Consider the following 24,540-nt stretch of genomic DNA (forward strand, 5'->3'; position numbering starts at 1 on the left):
TAATTTATGCTGTTATTATTGTTTTACATTTTGAAGTGAGCTCTGAAATTATCCAGATTTTAATGTTATTTATTCATTTATTTTGCCTCACTCAACCCTTTAATAAGGTGGCGGGTGGTCCATCAGAGCCAACCAAAACAACCAAATATAATTAAAATTAAGATGAAAAAGCTTATGTATATTGTTTGCTTACATATTGTTTCTCGTGCCATGATTTTATGAAACGAGTCACAGTGGACAAATCACAAGCACGGGTTATTTATTATTTTAATATAACATATTAATATATTAACTCCTCTTAAAAATCCTCTCCATAAAAAAACACGCAAGTGTGGTAAATGCATGCAGATTAAGCTCCGTTTCTCGAGTGAGGGGCTTCACACACGCGACAGCGGAGCAAAGATCGTCTATTGGCGAAGCGTCTTCATTAGTCAAAAAAGCGTGGGCGGGACTCCGGCTCTCTGCAGCGAGTCACAGGGAGGTAATAAAGGGAGGCAGGCTCGCGCATCTGTGCCGTCCTGCTTCAGCACACTCCTCCTCAGCCAGGATCCGAGGCGGCAGGACTTGCTTGACTTGAGTTCATCAATGTGACTCCGTTTACCTGGATAAGAAGAGTGCGAGCGAGAGCGCCAGTGTCAGAGAGAGAGAGAAGACTGACGGAGTGTCGACGTGAACCGCTGAAGGAGAGAACGCGAGCAAACATGATGGTCCAGCAGAAGCTGCTCCTCGTCCTCTACAGCCTGAGCGCCAGCGTCTTGAAAGGTGAGCGGCTGGAGACGGAGACGGGCGTGGTGGTGGTGGTGGTGCCGCGAGTGATGCTCTCGCTGGAGCACCTGCCTCGGTGGCGCGGGCTGGAAGGCTCGGAAGTTGGATTTTTTTTCTTCTTCTTTTCCTGCGTCGTAATGCGCAAGTTGAGGTGTCAAGTTGAAGGAGCTGTCCAACTCTGACGGACGGCGTCTGTGTAGTAAAGTTGTCGTGCAGGGGGTGATGCGTTCAAAGGCATCCAGGACGCGGCGGCAACTCTCCAGACTGTCCCGCGGCTGGACTCGACAGCGCGGCCACCGCCCTGGATGCTCACGTCAGGTGGGCTGCTGTGGAGGGGAACAATCTCCCAACGCATCGTTTCACAGCGAGGCTCGGCCCACTTGTTGGTTTCCTCCGGGTACCCCATTTGAGCTTCCATTGTCGTGGTGTGATGGATGCCCTGGGTTTCCTTCAGGTACTCCACAAAGCACTTGACTGTGGAGAATCGCTCAACAATAAAACCCCCCCAAAAATCAAATAGTTTATAAAGGAGAAGGTTTTTGGGTGCCATTTTGTGTGGCTTTGAGGGTGCTCTCCTGGTACTCCACTTCAATTTGACTGCATCATGTGTTTGAAGCCTTTTCTGTTGCTTTTGTTGTGTGGTCCTCTCAGAAGGTTTCCTTACAAATATCCTCCAAATGAATGAAGGAAACCTGAAAAACAGAGTTGGAATCATATTTGGTATTTTCATTTGAAGCTTGGTGGTTTCCTCTAGGTACCCCGCTTAATTTTACCTGCGTTTTACTCCTTTAAGAACAGTATACACAACAACCATCCTGGTATTCTTTGGTGATTAACAATATAGTATTTCAGAGTTAATAAAGAACTGTGATCATGAAAATCCTGTGCTAGTTGTGGGGTTCCTCTGGGTACACCATGTCAGGAATATCTGTTTTTCTGCTATAAAAACTCAACAACTGAAGTTAATTTGAAAACCAATGCTTTTTTTTAAAAAACCACTGAAGGTTTCCTTGGGGTACCCCACTTGAATACTTCATAGTCTTCACTAATTTTCTTTGGGTACTAATAAAAAATCATAACTAAATTTGAAAAGGATGGTTTTGCTTGTCTGATACAGTAAAGCCTCAGGTTCTTCCAGGTACCCCGCTTCAAAATTGTATTGCATATTCCTCCTGTTAAATGGTAAAATAAATATGCAGGAGGGTTTGACAACATACTTTTGATGTTTATTATTTTAGATTGAAATCTCTGTGGTTTTCTCTAGGTACTCCGAGTTTGCTTTGCATGTATATTTATTGTAGCAAAAATATAGATTTGAGTCTTTTTGTATCAGTATCACACTTTGTGGTGCCAATCCTGTATTTCAAGGTTTACTCCATGTACTCTAATGATCCCTGTAATAGAGAAAAGTCGTGTGTGGACGTGGTGTTAAACACAGGAAGAGATGGTTTCCTCCTGGTAATCCAGTTTTTACTTGGAAAACAATAAACAGAATGGCCAGAATCTCAAGGAAACGTCCTTGAGTTGACAAGTGCTCCACTGAATGGTATATGAAGGGCTTTGATTTTATGGCCCTGAGCAGGTGTTGGCAGTTATACTCTAGGTACTCCCAACCTACCAGGTGGGAGAAAACACCCTGAAAACAATCAGCACATTCATGGAAGCTGTTTCACATGGAATTAGAAGGCGATTCCACCGTTACCGTTATCACCAGTCTGGTGCAGCATTGATGTGATCTTCTTTTTCATCCTGTAGGTTTACTTGAGGTACTCCAGATTTAACCCGCAGCAAATCAATAAGTGGTCCCTTTAATCGCAACGTAGACCTGAATTTGAGCTCTTTTTCTATTGTTGTGTTGCCAGTTTTGATGATCGCTATTATCTTTTGTGTGGCTTGGTGTGGTTTACTCTGGGTACTTGCATTGCATTTAAGAAGTGTTAAAATCAATAGCATTTAACGACCTTGTATAAGCAGGCTCCTTGTGGAAGTGTACTCCTGGTAACCTTGGTTCTTGTTTCAGGCCAAACCTTTGGATAATGATGCCGCTCATCTGTTGGTTTACTCCTGGTACTCCAGTTTTCAAATGCAAAGCAACACCGTACATAAACAGAAAACAGACGTCTTGTTTGGAAAATGTATATGAAGGCTGTTATTGAAGTACTACCTCTTGGGTTTACTCCTGGTACCATGGGAAAAGAACAACAGCCACAGGTGATCTGGAGGAGCATCTTAGTGCAGTTTCTTCCTGGTACTCTCATGGATCCGACAAACCAGAGTTAAATCCGTGGAATGTGGTTTAATACTTTTTCTGTGGCGCTGTTTCTGATAAACATATGTGTGAGTAAAAGCCGTGTTTTGTGCACCAACAAGTGGCCGTCCTATTCACGAGTCGTCTCCTCACATTAGTCAAACGTGGTGTTTCTCGGCGCCGTCACTTTCGGCGTCTGCGCTCCCGAGAGTCAGATCATTACCAGGACTTGAGCAGCTGTTAGGACTCGAACCAGGCTGCTTAGTGGGGTTCAATCTTCGCGCTGACTTGTAAATTCATCTTTAGCAAATGATATATTTTTTTGATCAGCGCTCGACGTGCGCGTTGCCTTTGGCGGCCTCTCGACGGGAAATTTCCGCTTTTGATTGATCTCTCTGAGTCGTCTCATTTAAAACGGCATCAGTATCCAGCTGTGGCCTGATGACACATCCGACCACATCCGCCTCCCGTCGCGCCTCTGAGACGCTGCCATGCAGGAGAAGTGACCATGTTGGAGATTTAATAACCAGCCGGGGCCTGGGTTTCTGCTGTTCTTGGTGCTGGTGTTAAGGAGGCAGCTCTTTGTTTATGGAGCCATTTGGAGTCTGTGTTGGAGGTCGTCTCTCATTTTCATGCTCGGAAACGTTGCTTCTACTGTGAAAGCTGCTTCCCTCCCAGTGGTCTTGGTTTCGGTGGTTCCTGAGGATTGTGTTATCTGGCGTGAGTGACTGGTGTGTTACTTCAAGTTCTCAGTGTCATGGCTGTCCATGTGATCAGACAGGTGCAATGTGCACTTTTTAATAAACAACGACAAAGTTATATGCAGACGAACAGATACCAGGCGCTGGAACCAGAACACGCACACACGAGGAAATAACGAAACGAAGCGAGAAGAACACGAACTAGGGAGAATTTAAAATATTCAGAGAAGCGAACAAGAGAGTGGAGTCTTGGGTGAGTTTACCGTAGGAACGCGAAGTAACCATCTGGCGACATGAGCGGGAACCAAGGTGTTGATATCCATGAAGACTCGATTAGCCGATGAATGAAAGCCGTGTTGCTCGGAAAGCTGGGGAAAAACAGGGAAACAGAAAGGAGACACAACCGGAAAACAAAAAAATAAAAGCATGAAGAACGCGGACATGTACATGCACATATTCAGTTGGTAGTTAGATTTGTGTTCGAGTCACCACCGTGTCTGGTTCACTTGTGCGAGTTGTAGAGAATAAGTGCACAGTCAGTCAGTCTAAAGCTGGGAGTTGTGTCGATAAGTGAGCTGAGCCAGAAGACACACAGCCCTTGATATATGATGCACCGCGGTCCTAAACCGCTGGAGAGTGGCTTGGCTTTTCGTGAGAGCCTCTGGTTGAAACCCTTGCCTCTCTGCACCATCATCATCTGGCCCGTGTTCTGGAGTTGGTCATGAGCTTGATGGACGTGTTGGACTGCTTCTTCGTTGTCATATGGAAACCTCTTGAGGTTGAGGACGACTTGCTGGTGTTAACGTAGACCACTGGATTGTTGTCGAGAAACAATCTCTTCTCACAGACACACAAACCCTGCGCCAACATTGACATCATGTAGCGTATCAGTGCAAGGTCATCGTGAGAGTCAAGGTCATCCATTTGCCTTGTTCAGCTCTGGACTGTCATGTGTTCCTCGATGGATGTTCTGATAACCCAGAACTGCCTGTCAGAATTGTCTCACCTGACAAGAATTCTCACGTCAAGTGTGTAACACTGTATATAATGCGTAACCAGCCTTGAAACTTGGAAGCGAAAATATCTGTAAATAAAAAGTAAATTCCAGTAAAAGATGGTTAATGAAGTTCCATCTGGATAATAGGTTTTGAAGGCGCCGTGAAAGTAGATGGATCCACACAATAATTGCTAGAATAAATCAACTTTCATTGACTGCAGTGACAGAATGAGGTGTTAGTCGGGAGCTCTGCCTTGCTAAGCTAAAGTGGCTATACGCTACCAAGAAAAACAAAGTATCTCATGAGATAATCCTGTGGTCTGAAGTGAGTAAGCCCCGGTAATCGACTGTATTGGCACATAACAACGTTAGCTGTCCTTGTGCGCAACTGGTGGCTAGGACTCTAGTTCGATTCCCTGTCACGACGCTTGCATTTTGCTCTATGCCGACACATTTCTTGAGTCGAGGGAGTCGTTTTGGCGCAGCTAAGCGCCGCCTCAATGCTTTATGGTTTCTTAACAACAGCTGTTTATTTGGCTCACAGATGGCGCTCTAGACTTAAATGAACCAGATTATATTGACTACTGGATCCTGAAATAAAAGTTAGACTTGGTTCTTTTGCTGTCCACATGTGCTTTGATCCATGAAACAAATTTGTTTTTATTTTGCCGCTAAGTAAGTCGCGAAGGAAGAACAAAGATGGTCCTGTAGAAAAATCTTTTGTATTTGGATTGTAATTTGGCATCAAGGAACAGATGACAAACATTTAGTTTCAATGAAAAACCCAGTCAGTTTATTGAGTTTGTAGCAGACGCTTTAATCAAAGACAGCGTGACTCACTCATCAGGAAGCTGTGAGATGTTGGTTTCAGCTGTTTGATGGAGGTATTTGCTAAAAATGAAAAGAGTTTTGAATCTATTGAGTCGATGAGATGTAGATGTGCCAGCTACTCCACTGGAAGTGGGAGCTCTCTGCTCCTCCAGGTCATGACAGCAGCACACATCATCGCCATGAAAACACAAGCGCGTCACAACGTGGCCATCACAACGCTCACTGTCTTCACCGTCAGCATCCTCATGTCTCAAGCTTGGGGACTGCTGCGAGGATGAGGTCACTCACCAAAGTCGCACCACTGGAGGTCAAACCACTTCTTTGGCTCACACTCCAATAACACGGATGAGGAGTCATTGTCTTCTCCTGGCTCTCCAACAGGTCCTCCACCTTCACCCTCTTGATCTCGCCTCTTCATGCCCTCCTTCATCCATGAACCTCCATGCTTGTCTCCACGTGAGAACCACTGCTGAACGCGTTATTGGAGCTGGAGTATCAACCATCCCATGCCGAGCCTCCTCCTGGTCTTCAGCTCCATCTACCACACCGGCTTGACAAAAATTGCACCACAATCATAAGCCTCTTGGTGGAGGTCACGAGGAGCATGCAACTCCAGCGTTATCGCAGCGTAATTGACAGTTCAATAGCCGCCCTGCTTCGCACGCCGCAGTGATACTGTAGACTCCCGGCTCAGCAGCTCGCTCATGCGCCAGAATGCTGAGAGTCGCTTCCTTGCAGGCTCGTCTTTCTCCCTGCAAACGCTGCCGCCGGCCCGTTCAACGTTAGAGGCTCGCGGCCCGTGCAGTGCAGTGCTGCATCGCCTAAATGTTTAATATGCCACTCTGACAGCGGAGACTAATCGTCTTGAGAGTGGTCAGGAAGGTGATCGAAAGGTTGTTCGGCGGTTGCTGTGAACAGATCTGTAAGACTCCTAAAGAACGGTGAAAGAAAGAAGGAAAGTTACTTATTTAAATATAAAGTTTTTTATTAAATATTGATGACTAAACTGTGTTGGTGATGATGAAATCCTTAACGGTTATTAACCATATGAAAGATGGAAACTTTTAGGTACTGAGCAGCTCCTTTTAGTCTGTGACCATGGTTCTCAGGTAGAGCAGTGAGACTGAGACATTTGGGGGGTGATGTAGTGTGAAGGCAAAGCTCTCAGCTTGAGATGGTGACTCCAGGATTCGGTCGAAATATAGTTTTCCACCTGAGACGGTCTGGGCTTTTCCAGCGAGATACGGTGAGGAGCTTGTTCATCTTCACCTCAGCCAGTCGAGGTGGTTCTAGTCTGGGACACCTCCCTGGTAATGTGGCCCTGGCTTGTTGTTTCAACAGGAATCCTGTACGTTCTCACACAGCGAAGATGATTCGATTCCTGTTGACAGACCAACAGAAACTCCTGTAACCTGGACGATATCGTGGCCTGAACGCTGACCTTCAGCTTTCACTCCACCTGAGGTGCTCGACGCACCCAGCTGGAGTCCACGCGACGCCGCGCAGACCAATGCTAATTAGCCTCTTTCCGGGCTGTCCGTGGAGACCTTCATCTCCGAGATGATCTGCATGTAAATATTTTTCTCTTGACTCGGTTTCTGTCTGAGGTCAGCGCTGCTCAAGTGTTTCATCACTTTTCATCTTCTGGACTGAAAAACACTCCAGTGTCGGCTTGAACTCGCGGAGTTACTGAATTCTTTCATTATGTATCTCTCTGGCTCGCTGTGTGTGTGTGTGTGGGTGCCTTATAATGCTATCTTTGTGAGGACCAATTATTGGAAACACACCTACTTGTGAGGATATTTTGCTTTGTTGGTCCCCACAAATGAAGCCCTAAATCTGCAGGTTAAAACTTCAAAATAACTGGGTTTCAGTTAGATTGAGAGTCCTGGTTAAGGTTAGCCATGTGTTTTGGATGGTTAGGTTTAGCGGGAGAGGCTGGGGAATATTATTATGGCAGTTAAATGTCCCCACAAAGACGGTGGTATAAGTGTGCGTGTGTCAGAGTGCATCTTCAGATATTGAAAAGCTGCTGTATTAATGGCTGAGAAGTGCTCCGAAGCCACTCCAATTCAACCTACACAACGCTGTATACTTGCATCTGTTATGGTTCAAGACGCTTGACGGGACCCAAGTGCAGTGGTGAAAGAGTCACAGGAGGCTGGCGCGAGTCAATACAATTATTTAATAAGAAAATACAAAACAATATAACAAAAGGCGTCAACAGAAAAAGCGAAAACAGAAAATAAATCCAGAGTGTCACCAAAACCGGGAAGAGTCCACAATAGAATGAGTCCAAACGAACCCGAACTGAGCAATAAAACAAAGTAAACTATCGACAATTGACCAGACAGACTCAATGTAAGACAGTCAAAGGAAATTAGGGCTTTCAATAGATTCAAATGTTTAATCTCGTTCAATCGCACAGCAGGGAACTTGCGATTAATTGCACATTATTCACTATTTTTTATCTGTTCTAAATGTAAATAAACGGATTTTATTTGCGATTCATCACAAGTTAACTCTTATTTAACACGATTAAACAAGATAAAAAATGTTGTCTATTGACATCCCTACAAATAAATACATAAATAAATATAAAAGAAAAAAACTTTTAGCTAGCAGAATGAATTGACCACACGGCAGAGGAGAAGACAAGAAACAAATTAATATTTGGGAGTCAAATGTCATGTACAGTGACTCAATGTGCATTGGAGGGACATTCACTTTAGCTCGCTATTTTAACTCATCGATAGGGCACCGAACTGCAGTCAGTACGGGAACAGGAACATCAGCATCTGCTCTGAAGTCGCACACATTGTTCTTTCGTTAAATTCCACTGCAGCTAGTTTCCCTAGAACCAGGTGATGCATCTGAAAATATTACAAATTAATGTCATCTGGAAACATTCCGCTACATAACAAGTTGCCTGTTCAGTCAGATCTGCAGGAGGCCGGTGAGACGGCGCGTGAACGCGTCTCCTGTGGTTTAGAATAATCAGGCGGCAGCAAAACTGAGCTGCTGGCGAACGCCGACGCCGCCGGTGGGGAGCAGGGGAGGAGGGGGGTGCGACACATTCACGTATACCTTTAAGTCTCAACTGAGGGCTGGCTTATCCCTGCGGACGGGTCTCTGGCTGCCTGGTCGAATACCGCCACAAATGAATAATCCGGTAAAAAGGACAAATCTATTTAGAAAGTTGACAGATACACATCTGCAGGGATAAGCCTCCAGTCAACGCCAAATGTGCTGCGACAAGAGGAACAGGCTTAGAGATTAGGTCCTCGCTGGCCGCGTGCTGTCGTCCGGCTTTTTGTCACGCCGTGTTTGCATACTCAGCCTCGTCGGAGTGAAGTGAGGGAAGCTGTTGGACGCGTGTGCCATCACGCTGCTCAAGATGATTTGGACCTCGGCGGGGGAGGATTTGAGGAACACAGATGTTTGTGATACTTTGGTGAATGACACTGAAAGCATAGTGGTATGCTACCACTGAACGCTACACTGACATGTGAGGTCCATGAGCGTAAAAAAACTGGTGCTGCAATATAGGAGGGGGGTGTTTGGATTGACAGGCTTTCAAGCGACTTTTTTGAACGCTGAAGTTCAAAGGTGCCTTGACCACAGCTCAGATTTCATGCCGACATGTCTAAGAGGTGATGTGGACGGCAAGTTGATCGTAGTGGGAGCTTAACATCACCAAGCTAATGCTGCCTCGGGAGCATCATTACATGGGAACAATATACAGTGCTACCTCGGTTTTCGAACGTCCCGGACTTCGAACAAATCGAAAGTCGAACAAAAATTTCGACCAGAACTTGAACGCCCCCTAAAAAAGCCAGAAAACCATAATGTGCGTGGACTGATCAGCTGACCCACGGCACGCTTTGTTATTGTGTATAACGCAGCCTCTGTATGCAGACGTGTCCCGTTTACTGACTGTTTTTTCTTCATATTGAGGTGTAAAACCTTTCCTGTCTCCACACTGGACCGTGGTCGAGTGTCACAGGGGAGGTGCTCGCTCTCCACACCTCCACTCCAGGGTTTGATGTCCTGTTGTGGGCTGGAGCTGGGACAGGGATGAGGCGAGTCTGGGACAGAGCGTGACTTGGTTTATGACTTTGTCACAGCCAAACAGAAGCGCACATTCAGAGCTGGACACGCACCGGGCACCTCTTCACTTCTGGAGAGACGTCACTCACTCGGCAACCCCTCCCACATGCAGCGGCCACACACATAGAGGAACAGCGCACCTGCAGCAGACACTCTACATTCACTCCTACAAAAGACTATTTTAAGGCTTGGAACGCATTATTTCTTTTTCCATTCATTGTAATGGGAGAAATCAGATTTCGAATAAATCGCTTCTCAAACGGCCGTCTGGAACGGATTGTGGCCGAGAACTGAGGTACCACTGTAGCATGTTTTGTCCACCATGAAATGAAGCTGGTGACGTTTGTTGTGCATTTCTCCAGCTGCAGATTTTTTGCATTCCCCGCGTCCCCGCATTGTCCCCGAGACGTCGCCTTTACTTCATATTCTGCTGTTTGCGGTGTTGACCTTTCCCAATCTCTGCCGGCCTCGTCTCTGTTGAAGTGGGCTTTGTGCCCGACCAGGGATGAGCCTGTGAATCTCATTTAGCTCCTGCGATCATCGGCTCTCTCTGCTCCCGTCTCAATGAACAAAGTTAATATTTTTCTCTGAAACGACAGCCCTAATATTCCGTGACCCAGTGGGCATGTAATCTGTTTTAGCCTTCCCCTCTCTCCTTCCTTTCACACGCACGGAATATTGACTCGTGTTGACGTCGTGTCACCTTGCTTTGTTTTCTTGTTTGTTTCAAAGCCCCTTTGATTATTTCCTCCCGAGTTCAACTGCAGAAGGACGGTCTGCACATTTACAGCCTTTTTCCTTCTTCAATAAACCTGCCTATTTACATTGACTCGCAGCACAGATTTCCTTTAGCTCAGCGGTTCTCAGTTGATCTGGCTGCGGGGCCCGTCATCACCCCTGAATGAGGTCATGGCCCAAACCAAGACAAAAGGTCACTTACTTGTAAATTGAAGTGTGGAATGCTCGGTTCAAACCTCACATAGAGCGCAGTAAAACAGTCTAACAGTGGTATTTTAGTTTTTTTAAATCAATAATAACACCTGGTAGAGATGTCTCGGGCAGCTTGGGTAAAGTTGGTGCCTCTAAATTATGAATTCCAAGGCTGGAAATTGTCTATAATATTTAGCTGGGCTGGAAGTTAAAGGGCCAGCGACGGCGTTTTAAAATAATAGCAGATTATTTTTTGCCCGAGAAAAAGACTCTGAAAGTCAGTTTCATGATCCACCAGTTGAGGACTTTATCTTGAGCAGGCTACTTTTCACTGTGGGCCACAAGGTTTTTACACTTGGTGTCCACCAGGGGGCTCACTACTTGGTTCTGACTCATCTGAAGGAGTCCCAGTTCTCACCGTCGATATTTTTAATGAGCTCATTTTTTTTGCTCAGGTTCGTTAATCTTCTGAAGGTGGAGTGGAGGTTCAGATGGAAATGCACGCTTTGTTCTGCGGTTCTTAAATGCTGTTTACTCCGAGGCAGTTGGTTCCACTCGACTGAGTTTTCAGATCACTGGGCGGCTCTTGATCCACATTCAGATCTCCAGACCCCGCTGGAATAACTCCTGCAGCACACTTGTTAGCTGCGAATGGAGCTATTTACTCCGGGATAATGTTTCATAATTTATGGCTGCGTGCGTTGATGTGAATTAAAGACCTCGACAGTAAATACATGCAAGCGGAGAGAGACCAGAGTGACGGGTCAGCGCTTGTTTGTGATGGAGGGTCCCAGCCAACGTATAACAAAAAATCACACCCACCACAGTCAGGTCTTTAACGGCAGCTTTTTGTTGAACTTTGTTTTTAGCTAATAAGGATTCTTTTTTTTTGTGTTGCTGTTCAGCAATAAATCCACCAGGGGGAGCATCCTTAAGTCAAACTCCCAAACAAACATGGCAACTGTGGAAGAAGTACTGATAATGTACCTCTTGGACAAAAGAGGAAATGGAGGCAGCGTTGAAGGAGGTTATGGGTGGTGAGGTTTGTCACTGTCTGATCTGGTCCGCCTGCCTGAAATTCCTGTGCTACAACTGGAAATTACCCATGTTTTACCAACTGACGTTTACTTGTAAGTGCGTACATGGTTGTGTCGCGCCAAGGTGATGAAGTTTTTTACGTACTAAAATACTTTTTTTTACTCAAAATAGTCTAGATTTAGAAATTGTATGTTTTTTATCTGATATTCTATTTTTTTTTTTTTTATCCAACAACATAAACAAACTCACGCACCGCACCACGGTAGACATACACCTCGTTCAGGGGCAGCATCTAAGGAGAAATGTTTCCGTTACAATAATGATATATGTATCGTAAGCAATACACTGAGCAGGTGAAATGTATTGGAGGAGCTTGAAATGGAGGAGTATTGATTCAATACTGCAGGACTTAAAAAAATAAAATATCAGATCCTAACAATTTCTAAATCTAAATTGTGACAATGTGATGACATCAATACGCTAAAAACATGTGCGCGTACACTGTGAATACTGCGTACTAACGCATGCGTAAAAGCATATAATTTCCAGATTTTAATGTTAAATATAGACTATTTTAACAATTATTTTTAAAAAAATGACAACTTCACGCGATATAACCAGTAAACACAATTCGTAAAACTTGCGCATGTCTGTTACTAACATTCAGTTCCAGTCCCGGAACTTCCGACGGACCGCATCAGGTGACAAGATTGTGATATATATATTGCGACTGGACAAAGGACAATTTCAAATGTCCCATTAGAGCTATGTCTCCGGCAGTAACAGCAACACTGCCCCTCACGGTTTCACGGTGGTACTGCTCCGTTTGGCCAGTGTACAGAAGAAACACGGAGGAAGTGAACGCAGAGCAAGGTTCAATCCGGATCCTAGTGGAACGCTGTACATAAATGGGCTTTAAGTCTGACTCACTTCCTGTCAAGGTTTTTAGCTCTAGTCTCTTTGCTTGAGTGACACTCGACAACACACGGGTCCACGAGGTGTCTAAGGATTGTTGCTTGACTAGCCTCTGCCCTGGTGGACGCACATGACACTGCACTTATAAAACTAGGTCCCAAACAGTGATCTGAAGCGGATTTCCGCCCGACTTGCCTCAGACTCCGTCTTTTGAGAGCTGGATGGTATTTAATTCACAGGTCCAGCACCCAGACAGGCAGCCAAGCACAGCCATCTCGCCGCCTTTCGGAAGACAGTTTACAACCCCGGTCAGGATTGAAGCGCCCACAGAAGGACAGCATCAAAGACGAGCTGAAAACATGTAAACGTCTCTAAAGGGACTTTGTGAGTGAGAAAGAAACTTCAGTGCAGAACCGCAGGGAACTGGTCTTTTTTTATTTTAAACAAAAACATGTCTGTGTCTCACACAAGATAAAAAGTAGTCTGCACCACGGAGCACAACCCCAGACATCACCCGTGGAGCTGCAGGCGCGTCGACTGACACGTTGGGGAGAAGTGGGAAAATAAAAAACAGAGATTGCTTTATGTTAATGAGTTCAGATGTGGCAACATTCAAGTCTGCGGCAGGCAAAATATGGCGGTCCGAGTCCAGATATCAGCTGACTATCTCTAGGCGTCCGCCTGGCACACTTGACTTGGATCTGGTTGCTATCTGGGTAAATGGTCACAGATAGTGTGATCACATGGCCATCGAGAGCCAATCAAACAGCTCTCTGGAAGTTTTGTGGGACTGGTGTTGCAGCATGGCATGTTTTAAAGTTCACTCTGAAAACAGAATATTTAGAAAGGATATTCAAGTCATTGCTGTTTTTTTAAAAATAGGAGCTGCTTTTAGAAGTGTCCTTATTATCTTTGTGAGTTTAGGAAAGTCCCCACGGTGATGTACTGAAGTTATTTATGGCAGGCTCAGGATTTTTGTTTTTCACTGGGAAAAAAACAAAAACGCTGTGAATTGAAAAAGGAAATGTACAGCTTGGATTTTAAAGACCCTTGGTAACCACGGCAGTGAGCACTACTGTTCTTCATAGCTTCCCTCTCGCTCTCGCTGCTTCGACCTCTGCCACCCTTCCCGCACTCTCCTCTTCACCTCTCATGATCCACTATAGCTGATGAGTATCGGCCTTCTGTGTACATGTATATATTTATGAATCTATGACTCACATTAAGCCGAGTTCAGAAGTATTTCAAATGAATGATTTGTGCTCTTTGGCTCTGATCTCCGTGGGAGCTGGTGTTGCCCTCCACAGCGTTAATGGCTACACTGTGTGCCGTATATATTCTAATCCTTAACATGGCTTCAGTGGTTCCTTTATTAGAGACCAGGATCAGAGTGCCTTCATCACTCAGTGGTCATAATATAAAGCTGTTATCTCCCTGGAATGGTTTTGCCAAATTGGCCTGAATGACCGAGCTTGGCTTGCTGCTGATCATAATGTAGAGCCAGCGTCCTTCCTTCCTCCCCAAAAAGCCCTAGTTTGAAAAAGACGCAGAGAAAAGCGCAAACTTAAGCTCATGCATGTTTATAGCCTTTTATTGACTTCCTCTTTAGAGGCTTCCCACGGCTCTCTAAAGCTGGAGTGTAGAAAGTGAATGCTGGCATATTTGCAAGTGAAGGTGGGGGATAAAAGCATTGAAACTCATGTCCTCATAAAGAGGGATCAGCAGTGGGAACGCGAGCAGCATAGCGATGCAGGAGGACTCGCAGCCAGAGAGCACGAGGAGGAAGAAGGAGAGAAAACCCTCCGAGCCTGTGAGCTGAGAGCGAGATGGCCAGGCAGGACGGTGCACCCAGTCTCAGTGCTCCCTCTCCTCCACTTGGAAACCGCTCCAAATGAACCAGTGAATATGAACTGATTGACATCACCGAGGTGAAGAAGAATCTTTACTCTTTTTTTGGGTTCCGGAAGAGTCGCTCTGAGCGACCTCCTCCCACGCTGCCGAAAAGAAAATGTGAGCAATGTAGATGTGACTGCAACCCGTGTGAGTTTGACCCTCTCCTGACCCCGTTTCTCAGATTGAGAATAAAGAATGTTTCGACTGTGTTGTTGAAGGATGTAGAAATGATGCCACAGTGGGGTTCCACACCGATGTCGCTCCTGTGTTCCAGCTCATCTTGGAAATATATCTACAAGAATACAAGTTAACTTCCGCAATATTTATGCTTCTGAATGAAATCTGAGATGATTTAGTTTTACTTTTTTGAGTGCCATTTTTTTATTTATTTGAAAAAACAAAAAACAAACAAACAAACAAAAAATATATATATATATTTAATATATATATATATATATATATATATATATATTTTAAAATTCCTCCTGACAAAGAAAACACCCTTCCTTCTTTTGCTTCTAAACTCTCTTGATGAGCAGCCACCGTGAGAGACTCAAGGTGGAACTGCAGCTGCTCTACTTTCAGGAAAGCTAGTAGCAGTGGCTCCACTGACTCCTCCAACTAGGAGGAGTCCCTAGGACTCACTCCATTTTTATACTGGCGGAGGAGATCTGGGCCTTTTGACCTCAGCTGCTGCCCCCCCCAAACCTGATCTTGAATAAAAGGAAGAAAAGAGATGGAGAAACTCAAGATTATATCATGCAGGGAGGTTCCATTCTGGGGTCATTCCCCTCCAGGTCAGTTTGGAAATACATTCAGAAGAATATTAATTCATGTGCTCTTAATTTAGTCCTATAAATATATTTTAATGCCTGCATGTTCTTCTTGTCTCATACCAAAAATATTGTTTGAATTGTAATTTTTAAAATATTTCTTAGTTTAAATGAATGTTTTCTGTATTCTTTTATTTACCTAGTAATATTGATCCTGTTCTGGCTGCATATAAAACTTCATCAGAACAGAACCAAAACCTGTTCAAATATTTGACAACAGAAACAGAGTAATGCCAGAAGTCACAAATTGAAAACAAACAAAACAATAAATAATTAAAATAAAAGAACGGAGCCCTAAAGACACACACAGAATTAGAAAAACACAAACTTATAAATCTAAAATAAAAAACAAAAAACAATGGCTGACCTTCCGTGAGACCCTGGTCACGGACCAAACAACGCTGTCGGGTTTTTGCGCACACAGTTGTCAACTGATCTGCAAAGTCACAAATGCCTAAAAGAGGAGTTTTGTGAACTTCAAGTCCTCCAGAATGTTCTGCAGGATAATGACGAAAAAGCTGTGATTTCATTCCCAATTGTGCCTCTGGAATGGTGGTTATCTGAAGCTCCCATGCAGCCCCCGGATAAAGTGCTCTAATGGCCGGTCTGGATGGTCCCGACACATCCTGGGCTCCGAGAAGATTACACATTTAGCTTGCTGTCATTCTGCTGCAGCATGTGGACAGGAGGTGCGAGTCAGGTGACCTTAACGACTGGACGCTGTAGTATCCCCCAGATAATGACCACTCTGAGCCCCGGGAGCTGACATCATCACCCCTTAAATACAGGGAGCATATGGACCGGCGGCGGAAACCTGCCGACGGTCACTTTTCAGAAGCCTGGATGAGGCTTTTGTATGGCGGGAAAAGAAGAGAAGAGAAGAGAAATGTCTGTTGGCATTTTTTCAAGTTGTTGAAGGCTGTGTTTTGTGGAGGCTGTAGTTCAGCCGCGCGGCCAAATAGCAGATGTCTCGGAAAGTGCACATTTTTTCTGGTCGCAACCCGAAGACAATGATGCGTTCAGAAATACACACCGGATCGAAAGGTTCTGGGAAAGTGCCCGTCTGAATGGAACGCTGCCTTTTGAAGGGCAAATGCGGGTCATTTGTGTAATGGAGATCGCTGAATCGCCATTTTCCGACTCGTAGTTGTTTTTCTCTTTTGACCGAAACGCTGCCTTGAGATTTGAAAGATGATGGAACGCTTCAAAGTCCAATTGATTACATGTAGCTATCGCTATGTTAAGGTTGCTAGCTGTACTTTAGCAAATTTCAATTGGTTTTAGCAGGTAATTCAAATGTGGTTTTGTTTAACATTCATATGTCTTCTTTTGTAGACCAGTATTCTCAATGTAAAAAATATGGATGCTAGGTTTTAGTGCCAATATACTTGTTTATCAGTCACACTTACTTCCGTTTACTTTCAGCATGCTTTAGTACGATACACTTTATCCTGTCAGATTCAAGATCGGCATTCGAGCCTGACCAGAGTGAAGTTGTGACCAGTCAACGGAAATATAAAATGAAAGACAAGAAGGGGCTTTAGACTTCCACACGCCACTCTGGTTTCCTCCCACACTGTGAGTGAGGCATTCATCCCAAACATAATGGAAGGAGAACATGAAAAACAAATGCTTGACATGTTTTCTCGTCTCGAAGTAAATTAAAGTAGAATGAAAAGAGTTTTACGGTGCAACTTAAAAGTTTCGCCGCTCAGTGACCTACTTTCCTTGTGCTAAAACTTGTGGTGAATCTGGAGGTCGTGCCGGGCTGCGGTGAGTCACGACGACTACAAAAACGTTCTCATCGTGTCTGAAGGTTTCACAGCCCTTAGCTTGTGGCGTGCACAATTTGGATAAACTCTATGCTTGTGACAACTTAATAATGCGAGAGCCAAACATTGTGACTAATATGAGAAGCTGGATTAAAATTTATGTATTATATTTTCAATTTTCTGTGTGGAAAAGATTTGTTTTTTCTCTTTAATCTCTTCTCTCTCTCTCTCTCTCTCTATATATATATATATATATATATATATATATATATATATAATTTAATTTTTTTTTCTTTCGCTGATTTATATTTTTTATTGTAACATTTTTTCCTTTGTGTTTCAATATCTAAAAGCTAAAAATACGGAAATGATTTTCTATTTCTGCTTCATATTTTTGTCTAAATTCATCATGGCTGCCAAAGTTATTGCTGATTCATCCATGGTCAAGATTAAACTGATTCAAATTTTTCAACCCATCTGCTGCAAAGAACGTCTCACTGAAGCCCAATATCCGCTGGACACTTCTGAGCCACGGCGCCCTCTGGTCTGCCTCCAGAGTGGATGCATCTGCTGTCTGTTTTTCCTGCTACAGCCTTTATTTAAGTGGGACAACTCTCCTGTAGTTTAGTTCAGTTTGGGTTGGACCTCCTCGATACATGTGCTTTCTACACTCAGAGACAGTTGGTTCGGCGATGAAAAGAGTTTGTCCTTGAATGAATGTAATTAGCTTCCTTGCAAAAGCATCATTTCAGCTTGTTATCTTCTTAACTTGTGTCCACTTTCCTGCCGCAGCGTTTAAATTAGCAATTCCATTAGACGAGTGAAATTTTATTGAACCTAATTCAAGCGATTCCACCGACGGCGTCGGCGGATGTCGGCGATTCTCGGGTGGTAATGGCGGCTGTGAATGTTTGATCAGAGAGCCGACGGCTTATCGAGTTAGCGGCGAATCGGCGTACGTACAGCAACAGTAATTGGACAACAATATGTTTAAGTAGTGGGCTTCATTAGATAAAAAAGTAATAACACGCACGGTGCAGCAGAAAGTGATGAGACTTGTAATTGCGACTGACTGTAATCCTGGTCTCGCTGCGCCGCTTCTCTCGCTGTGAGGATATTTTAAGGTTCCCGCGTCGGGCTGATATTGTATCACTTGTGCTCTTGCCACGGGCGACACGAAGAGCCGTAATAGGAAATATGGGTTTTCAAGATATTCTCTGTGCCACAAAAGCGCCGTCACTTTCACCCCAGACTGACATGCTCCAGCGGGGATTCACGCTCTGATGTGCGTCTGCGCGCGACAAACCCGTCGCACTGACTTGGCTCGGCTCAAACCAACATGTTGAGTCAGATTTCTCTTTCTCTAATTGTCATGGAAAACAAGCCAATCTGAAGATGAATGAGCTCTAGATTGCACTGCGTTACGAGTCGGGGGACCGGAGAGCCATAATACGGATTGTGTTGTGATGTCTCCGATTTTACCGCAGAGACCTTCTCGGACCCTGCAGCCCCCCGGCTCTCATTTAATTATCCAAATGTCACGACTGGAACTTCAGGAGCCTCTTTCTGACACTGGGTCTGAAGCTGATGCAAATTCAACTTGTGTATTTTTGTCTTTACTTCTTTATATTTTATAAAGATGTTTTCAACTTCCTATAAACATAGTGACTTTTTTATTCTCTTTTTGAGGTCTAATTTTAACCACCATCTTTGGAATATTTACATTCTCAAATAAAATAACATTAACGTGGAAAAGCACAATGGAGGTAGTCTGGTGTTCTGACTAGTACTTGGTACGCTAGCATTTCTGACACAAACTGGTCTGACTAGGAAGCCAAAAAGCAACTTGGTAAACGGACTTTTCCGAAACATACGCAAAAAGACTGGGTAATTCAGTAAGGTATATTCAATAGTCAGAAAAAGACTTGAACTATAAAGTCCGAAATTAGACTGGATAAACAGGAAACAACAAAATCGCCTTGAGCCACACAAAAGTTGGAAAAAGACAAAATGAAGGCCAAGAGCAACTCCCTAAACTAGGCAGTAGTGATGGGTAGCTGAGGTATCATGAAACAGTCTTGCAGGGTTGATGAAACAGCATCCTAATTTTCAGAGGCCACTAGATGGCGCTCATGGTTTCATTGAATTTACAGCAGTCAGCACCATCTTCAGGCCTCTAAAAATGGTGCTGACTGACTAACTAGTTTAACTTCATAGGTCCAGAATCAGCACGTCAGAGCGATGGTTCAACGCCGCCACTGTCACGGAGCTGTCTATCATCTGCAAACTCAAACAGGCCACGTTCAGACAGCGTTGCAGCCAGTCAACACAATACATACATGAAATTCACTCCATGTGATCATCGCCTTGTTGTAGTATCTATTCCCGACCATTGAGTGGCAGCATGTGTTTAGGGAGGTGTCACGAATGAGCAGCACACTGTGCTGAGTCGGCCATTGCTGTTTAAATGAATGCAGTCCATTGGGGTGAAACAAGGATGCCTTGGTGATGTGGCCGCCCTTCAGTTCCGACCGGAACAAAACCGGCTTTATTACCGAAAGTTCAGAACATGGACTCAATTGTTTGGTTTCTGTGTAAACAGAGGGTCAAAGCAGGAATCGATAGATAGACTTGGAGAAATTGTACTAAAATAAATAAGTACATCTTGACCTGACGGACGTAAGCTTTAAAGACAAATCTGAACAAGACTTGGAATTTAAAAAGACTTGGAAAAACGAAAGGGTTTTCTGCCTCCACTGAAGTCCGTATCGACACCTGTGATGACTAGTTCTGCCTGCTGCTCTGCCTGGTGACTCTTCAGTCCCTCGGTTGTCGTGTCAGTGTTTGAGAGGCCTCACCTGACGGCGGCGGGCGCTTTCCTCCACAGATTAATTTCTTCGCCGCGATAAATTAAGCGGAGCCATAAAAACGGCACATCACGGCCAAAGAGCTTTGAAAATAGTTTTTTCTAATTTGCTGACAAGTCAACATTACGGCGTGATCCTCGGAAGACCGCGGCGCTGGGCGCTGTAATGTGCCATTAGCCTGACACGTCCGCTTACCTATAAGTTAAAGCCAGGCCAATTAGAGTTTGAATGCATCTGGATGATTCATGCTGAAGTTTAATTGGTTTGTATGCAAGGCCTTAAGTGGTCTTCGGAGACGCTCACGGAAGTGTGAAGAGAAAAGGGAGGAAAACGTCTTAACGGCTCCTTGTGGAGTGAAAAGTTTGAGGTACACAATCACATGCTGATCCTTGAAAAAGTTTGCAGCCAAGTCGAGGGCTTCGGGTAATTGTTGTGCTGGCACTTTGGAATTTCCATTAGGGCTAGAAAGACTGAGGTGCACGAGTGGATGGGAGCTGCAGTGAGGGAGAATGGGTTTTGCGTTGTCATTTTTTTGTCATTTCCGTGACTCACCAGTAGATTTTCCGTTACTTCCATTGGTAAATATTGCCTGGTGAACCGAGTTACTTCTTTGACATGTGGCTCTGGGCAGACCAGGCAACCATTTTTAAGGGTGACAGCATCGGCACGCTTAAAAAAAAAAAAGGAAAAAAAAAACCCATCATCTATGTCAGGGTTAATGACTGCGGGGAATTGACGAATTGAAGCCCGCTGTAGCTGCGGGCGCCCCTACTTGACACAGAAGCAGCGTGACACTGACGGCAGAGAAAGGGGGTTCACCTCAGGTTCGTAGGGGAAAGGGGAGAAATTGACAGCTAGTTTTCATCGACTGAGGCCTTAATGAACTGCTGAACGCTAAATCGTGCAGCGTAAAAATGACGGCGGTGAATGGGGCCGCGGGATCCCAGTGCAGCACGTGCTTCAATGTGGCCTCTGAGCTTTGTTTTTCATGTTTCAAAACATCAGATGGCAGAATAACAAAAACGGCTGCACTACTTTATATTCAGCGAAGTGCCCCTTGTGGAGAGTTGTGGTAATGACTGTCTGAATTGCTGTTCCTGTGTGAGCTACCTGCTCGATCGACACAAAGGACCCCAGCACGCCCTCTAGAGGACAACTAAGTCGTCGCTTGATGTCTTGTCTTAGCTGAAATATTCTACATCAGAATGTTCATCCAGATGCAAGTGTGACGTATTTCACAAGTTTTTAAAATAAACTCCCGACTCAACAGAATATAAATGTATGAAAGGAAGGTGTTTTTATTTATGGTAGTGGGAACGTGTGAGTGTGAAAACACTTTCATTAGCACCCTTCATTGGATCATATGGAAACAAAGACGCGTAAAAATGTAGATGCATTCATGAACCTCGCTGTTGTCTTCCTCTTCTTTATCGCCAACACTGTTTCTCCTCTCCACTGGTCCAAACCATCTGGCCTCCTTAAGTTAGACCAAATACCCCTCAACCAGACTCATCCAGGAAAAGTCACTGAACTCCCTCCTCAAGTTTTTGAGCTATTTTGACCTCCACCGCGGTGGTCATGACAATGTCATGACCACCACGGGGGAGGTAACGGCAGCTTTATTGAGGCTACAACCACACATTCTCTTCTTCGAACACTTTCCATGCCTGCCTCATCGACACCACAGGGAGTAATGAGCTTGAATTTCAGTTTCATAAGTTCTTCACGGTGGCTGGGAAATCTCAGAGCAAATGCAAAACACTGCAACAAATTCAGACGCGACAACACGCGAGAGCGACTACTTTATACGGGTAGGGAGAACATACGTGCATGCACTCGTAGACCAGGTAAAACTTTTAAAACTCAAACATAGTACATTTCTGAAAAACAGAAAGCAACATAAATCACATGAACTTACTTTTCCAAAACCTTTTGCCGCTGTGTCCCTCAGTCATTTGGTCCTTGGCAACACCAGTTGCCACTAAGTTCATTGTGCATTTTGCTGTGAGCATCCGGATCCACTGTCCACATGGAGAAGTGTAACCATATCCATATAGCATTATGGTTCAGGGAGTTTGGGATACGGCGGGTGAAAAGGCCAGAGTCGTGTGGACAGAAGGCCGAGCCGACAGAATTTATGCGGACATGACCGACTCCGTATGGACAGGGTCCAAGTGAACATGTTGTTTGGAGAAGCTCCTGGCTCGGTTCCTGTGAGCCAGCAGATCATTCTTGATGTGATTATTTTCCAAGCAAAAGCACAGTGCCACACTTCTGTGCTTTATTTGACCCAGCCAATGGCGTTGGAGGATGAGGAGGATGGAGGTTTAGAGGGAGGACTTGCTGTGACTTAGAAAGACCTCCGACTTTGGGTCCTTCCTCTGACTTGCTTCCCGACCCTGACACCGCTTCAGGTTTTTCAACACATTCCCACGCCTGCAGGTTTGATCACAAGCTCGTGCTCGACTCAGTATCAACTGATAATTGTAATAAGGCTGCAGCGGAGTCACGCTGGGTCCCTCAGGTGACGGGATCCAGGCCAGCGCTCCGGTCTTTAGGACTGCCATTACACACAAGTCGACCCTGCCAAGGTGCCAGAGTCATCAGCGAGATGGAAGCCACACAAAAACCTGAATTAAAACCTCTTGTTTGCTCAATTCCGGCCCCTCAGCCGAGCAGCAGTGTGAAGATGCTCAGTCAGGTGCTGTGTTGCAGGAAATTGTGGATGCCAACTCTGTGCCTCCTCATCTGTGAACGCTCCACACACACTGCAGCTAATCGCACAATACAAGAATTGTCATTAAGCTGCATTTGAGCTGTCGGGAGACGCGGGAGGCATGAAATGATGCTTTGATTGACGTCAGCGCCGCTGCAAGATGTTCGCCGTGTGACTCGCTCCGTCTCATAGCGAGCGTTTCGCCAAGTGCCACGTGCCAACAAGGCTCTCGCCGTCATTATGGAGTTATTATTGCTGCGGTGTGCGTCCGTCACCAACAGCTGCGCTGTTTACCTGCCTGCTCTCGTGACTTCTGTCATCAAAGTCAGGGCCTCTGTGAAGGTCGTGCAGTATTTTCGGAGACATCCGGGTCGGAATCCAACGCACAAATTGCCTCCGCGCCAAATCAGGAACCTGACTGTCGTATTTCACCTGGATCTTGTTCGGATCCAGACCATATATTAACTTGATTTTGCTCCTCCACACCACAGCTGGCACGCATCCATTTCAGATCCAGCAAACGGATCCGGCCCATTGTTCAAAGAGTATGTGATCTGAATCCGGATTTGATGTTAGGCTAATGAATCCTGTCCAGTTAGTGAGGACTTGTGATGGGTAGATGAGCTTTTATGAAACAGAGTCCCAATTTTCAGAGGCGACTAGTGGGCGCTTTTGGTTTAGAAATGATGTGAGGTTTCATTGAATTTGTTTTTTAAGTCCAAACATTTTGCAGCAGACAGTGCCCTCTGGTGGCCACTGAAAATCAGGACACTGTTTCATGAAACCTCATCGACCCATCACTCGTGTTGACCAACAGCTACACCAGTGTGTAGAGTGTGGGGTTCCACTAGGGTCCAATCTAAGGCCTTAATATTTGATTTTTCATGAGAACCTTTATCGTACTGAGACTCCATAGTCAAGTTCCACGAAAACAGAAATCTCACTTGCAACTTCGACCAGAACTTTGTTTTGTACCTCCCCAACATAGTCTCAAACAAGACATGAAACAGATGAATTTGAATTTTATCAATGCTGCTATTGGCTTATGTGATGTGACATGTTGTTGACTTGACTTAGACACTGTTCAGGTGTGTTGTATGACTTATGAGACATTCATTTAAAGTTTTATCAGAAATATAAACTTCATGTATCCCTCCAGCTTTTAAGTAGCATCGACTGTTGCAGTGCATTATGGGACTTGTATCAGGAGGGGAAACGAGACAAGGTGCTTGCATGGGTCTTTAAAGTCATAAAAAGTGAGGACATGTTTTAGAGTTTCATCTAAAGCACATCCTCTATGGAATGACATGAGGAAGTCATTCACGGAATCTGAGGCGTAAACTGTACTTGACACTGACCACTGTCACGGCACTGAGCAAGGTGGAAACCAAGTGCAGGTGCGGGGAGTGGAGTCACAGGCAGGGATAAATGCAGTAAACACCAATAACAAGAATCTCCAAAACATCCACCAAACCTGGGAAAAAACCCTAGAGCAACCTAAGGAGCACATTGATGTTTGAAACAAACACACTTGGAGATCAGTACTCACAAAAGGATAAAGCAGACACACACAAAGGGATCAAAATTCCCCACCGTGGGATTAATAAAGGTCATCTAGTCTATGCGCTCTTATTTTGGAAAACGTCCCTGTCTTAAAGTGCACTTCCTTCAGCAGGAAGCAGGAGGACTCGAACTGTACCGCTGAAAACAAAAAAGCGACTCTGTATTTAGTCCTGTGACTATGTAGTGAGCTGTAAAGAACAGAATCCGATTGTTTATTTTTCCCACAGTCTTGTGTATGACATGACAAAGCTGACCGCATTGACCGCCTTACACACTGCGCATATGTGATGTGAAGTATTGATCATTTAGTGCAGTTTTTAGTTAGAGATCTGCCAAAGTGAAATTGAAATGAGGCTGACAT

General features: G+C 44.7%; 1 protein-coding gene across 3 annotated transcripts in view; it reads left to right on the forward strand.

Moving 5' to 3' along the window:
- Positions 1-454: 454 nt before the first annotated feature.
- The window catches only part of cadm2b (cell adhesion molecule 2b), a 220,633-nt gene continuing 196,547 nt past the window's right edge, over positions 455-24,540 (forward strand). For all 3 annotated transcript variants that reach the window (XM_053872864.1, XM_053872865.1, XM_053872866.1), the window contains exon 1: positions 455-762. In XM_053872864.1, the coding sequence (XP_053728839.1) occupies positions 702-762 (61 nt within the window). In that variant the 5' untranslated portion in view covers positions 455-701. The remainder of the gene's footprint in view (positions 763-24,540) is intronic.

This window comes from Synchiropus splendidus, chromosome 8 (genome assembly GCF_027744825.2).
Source record: "Synchiropus splendidus isolate RoL2022-P1 chromosome 8, RoL_Sspl_1.0, whole genome shotgun sequence".
NCBI lineage: Eukaryota > Metazoa > Chordata > Actinopteri > Syngnathiformes > Callionymidae > Synchiropus > Synchiropus splendidus.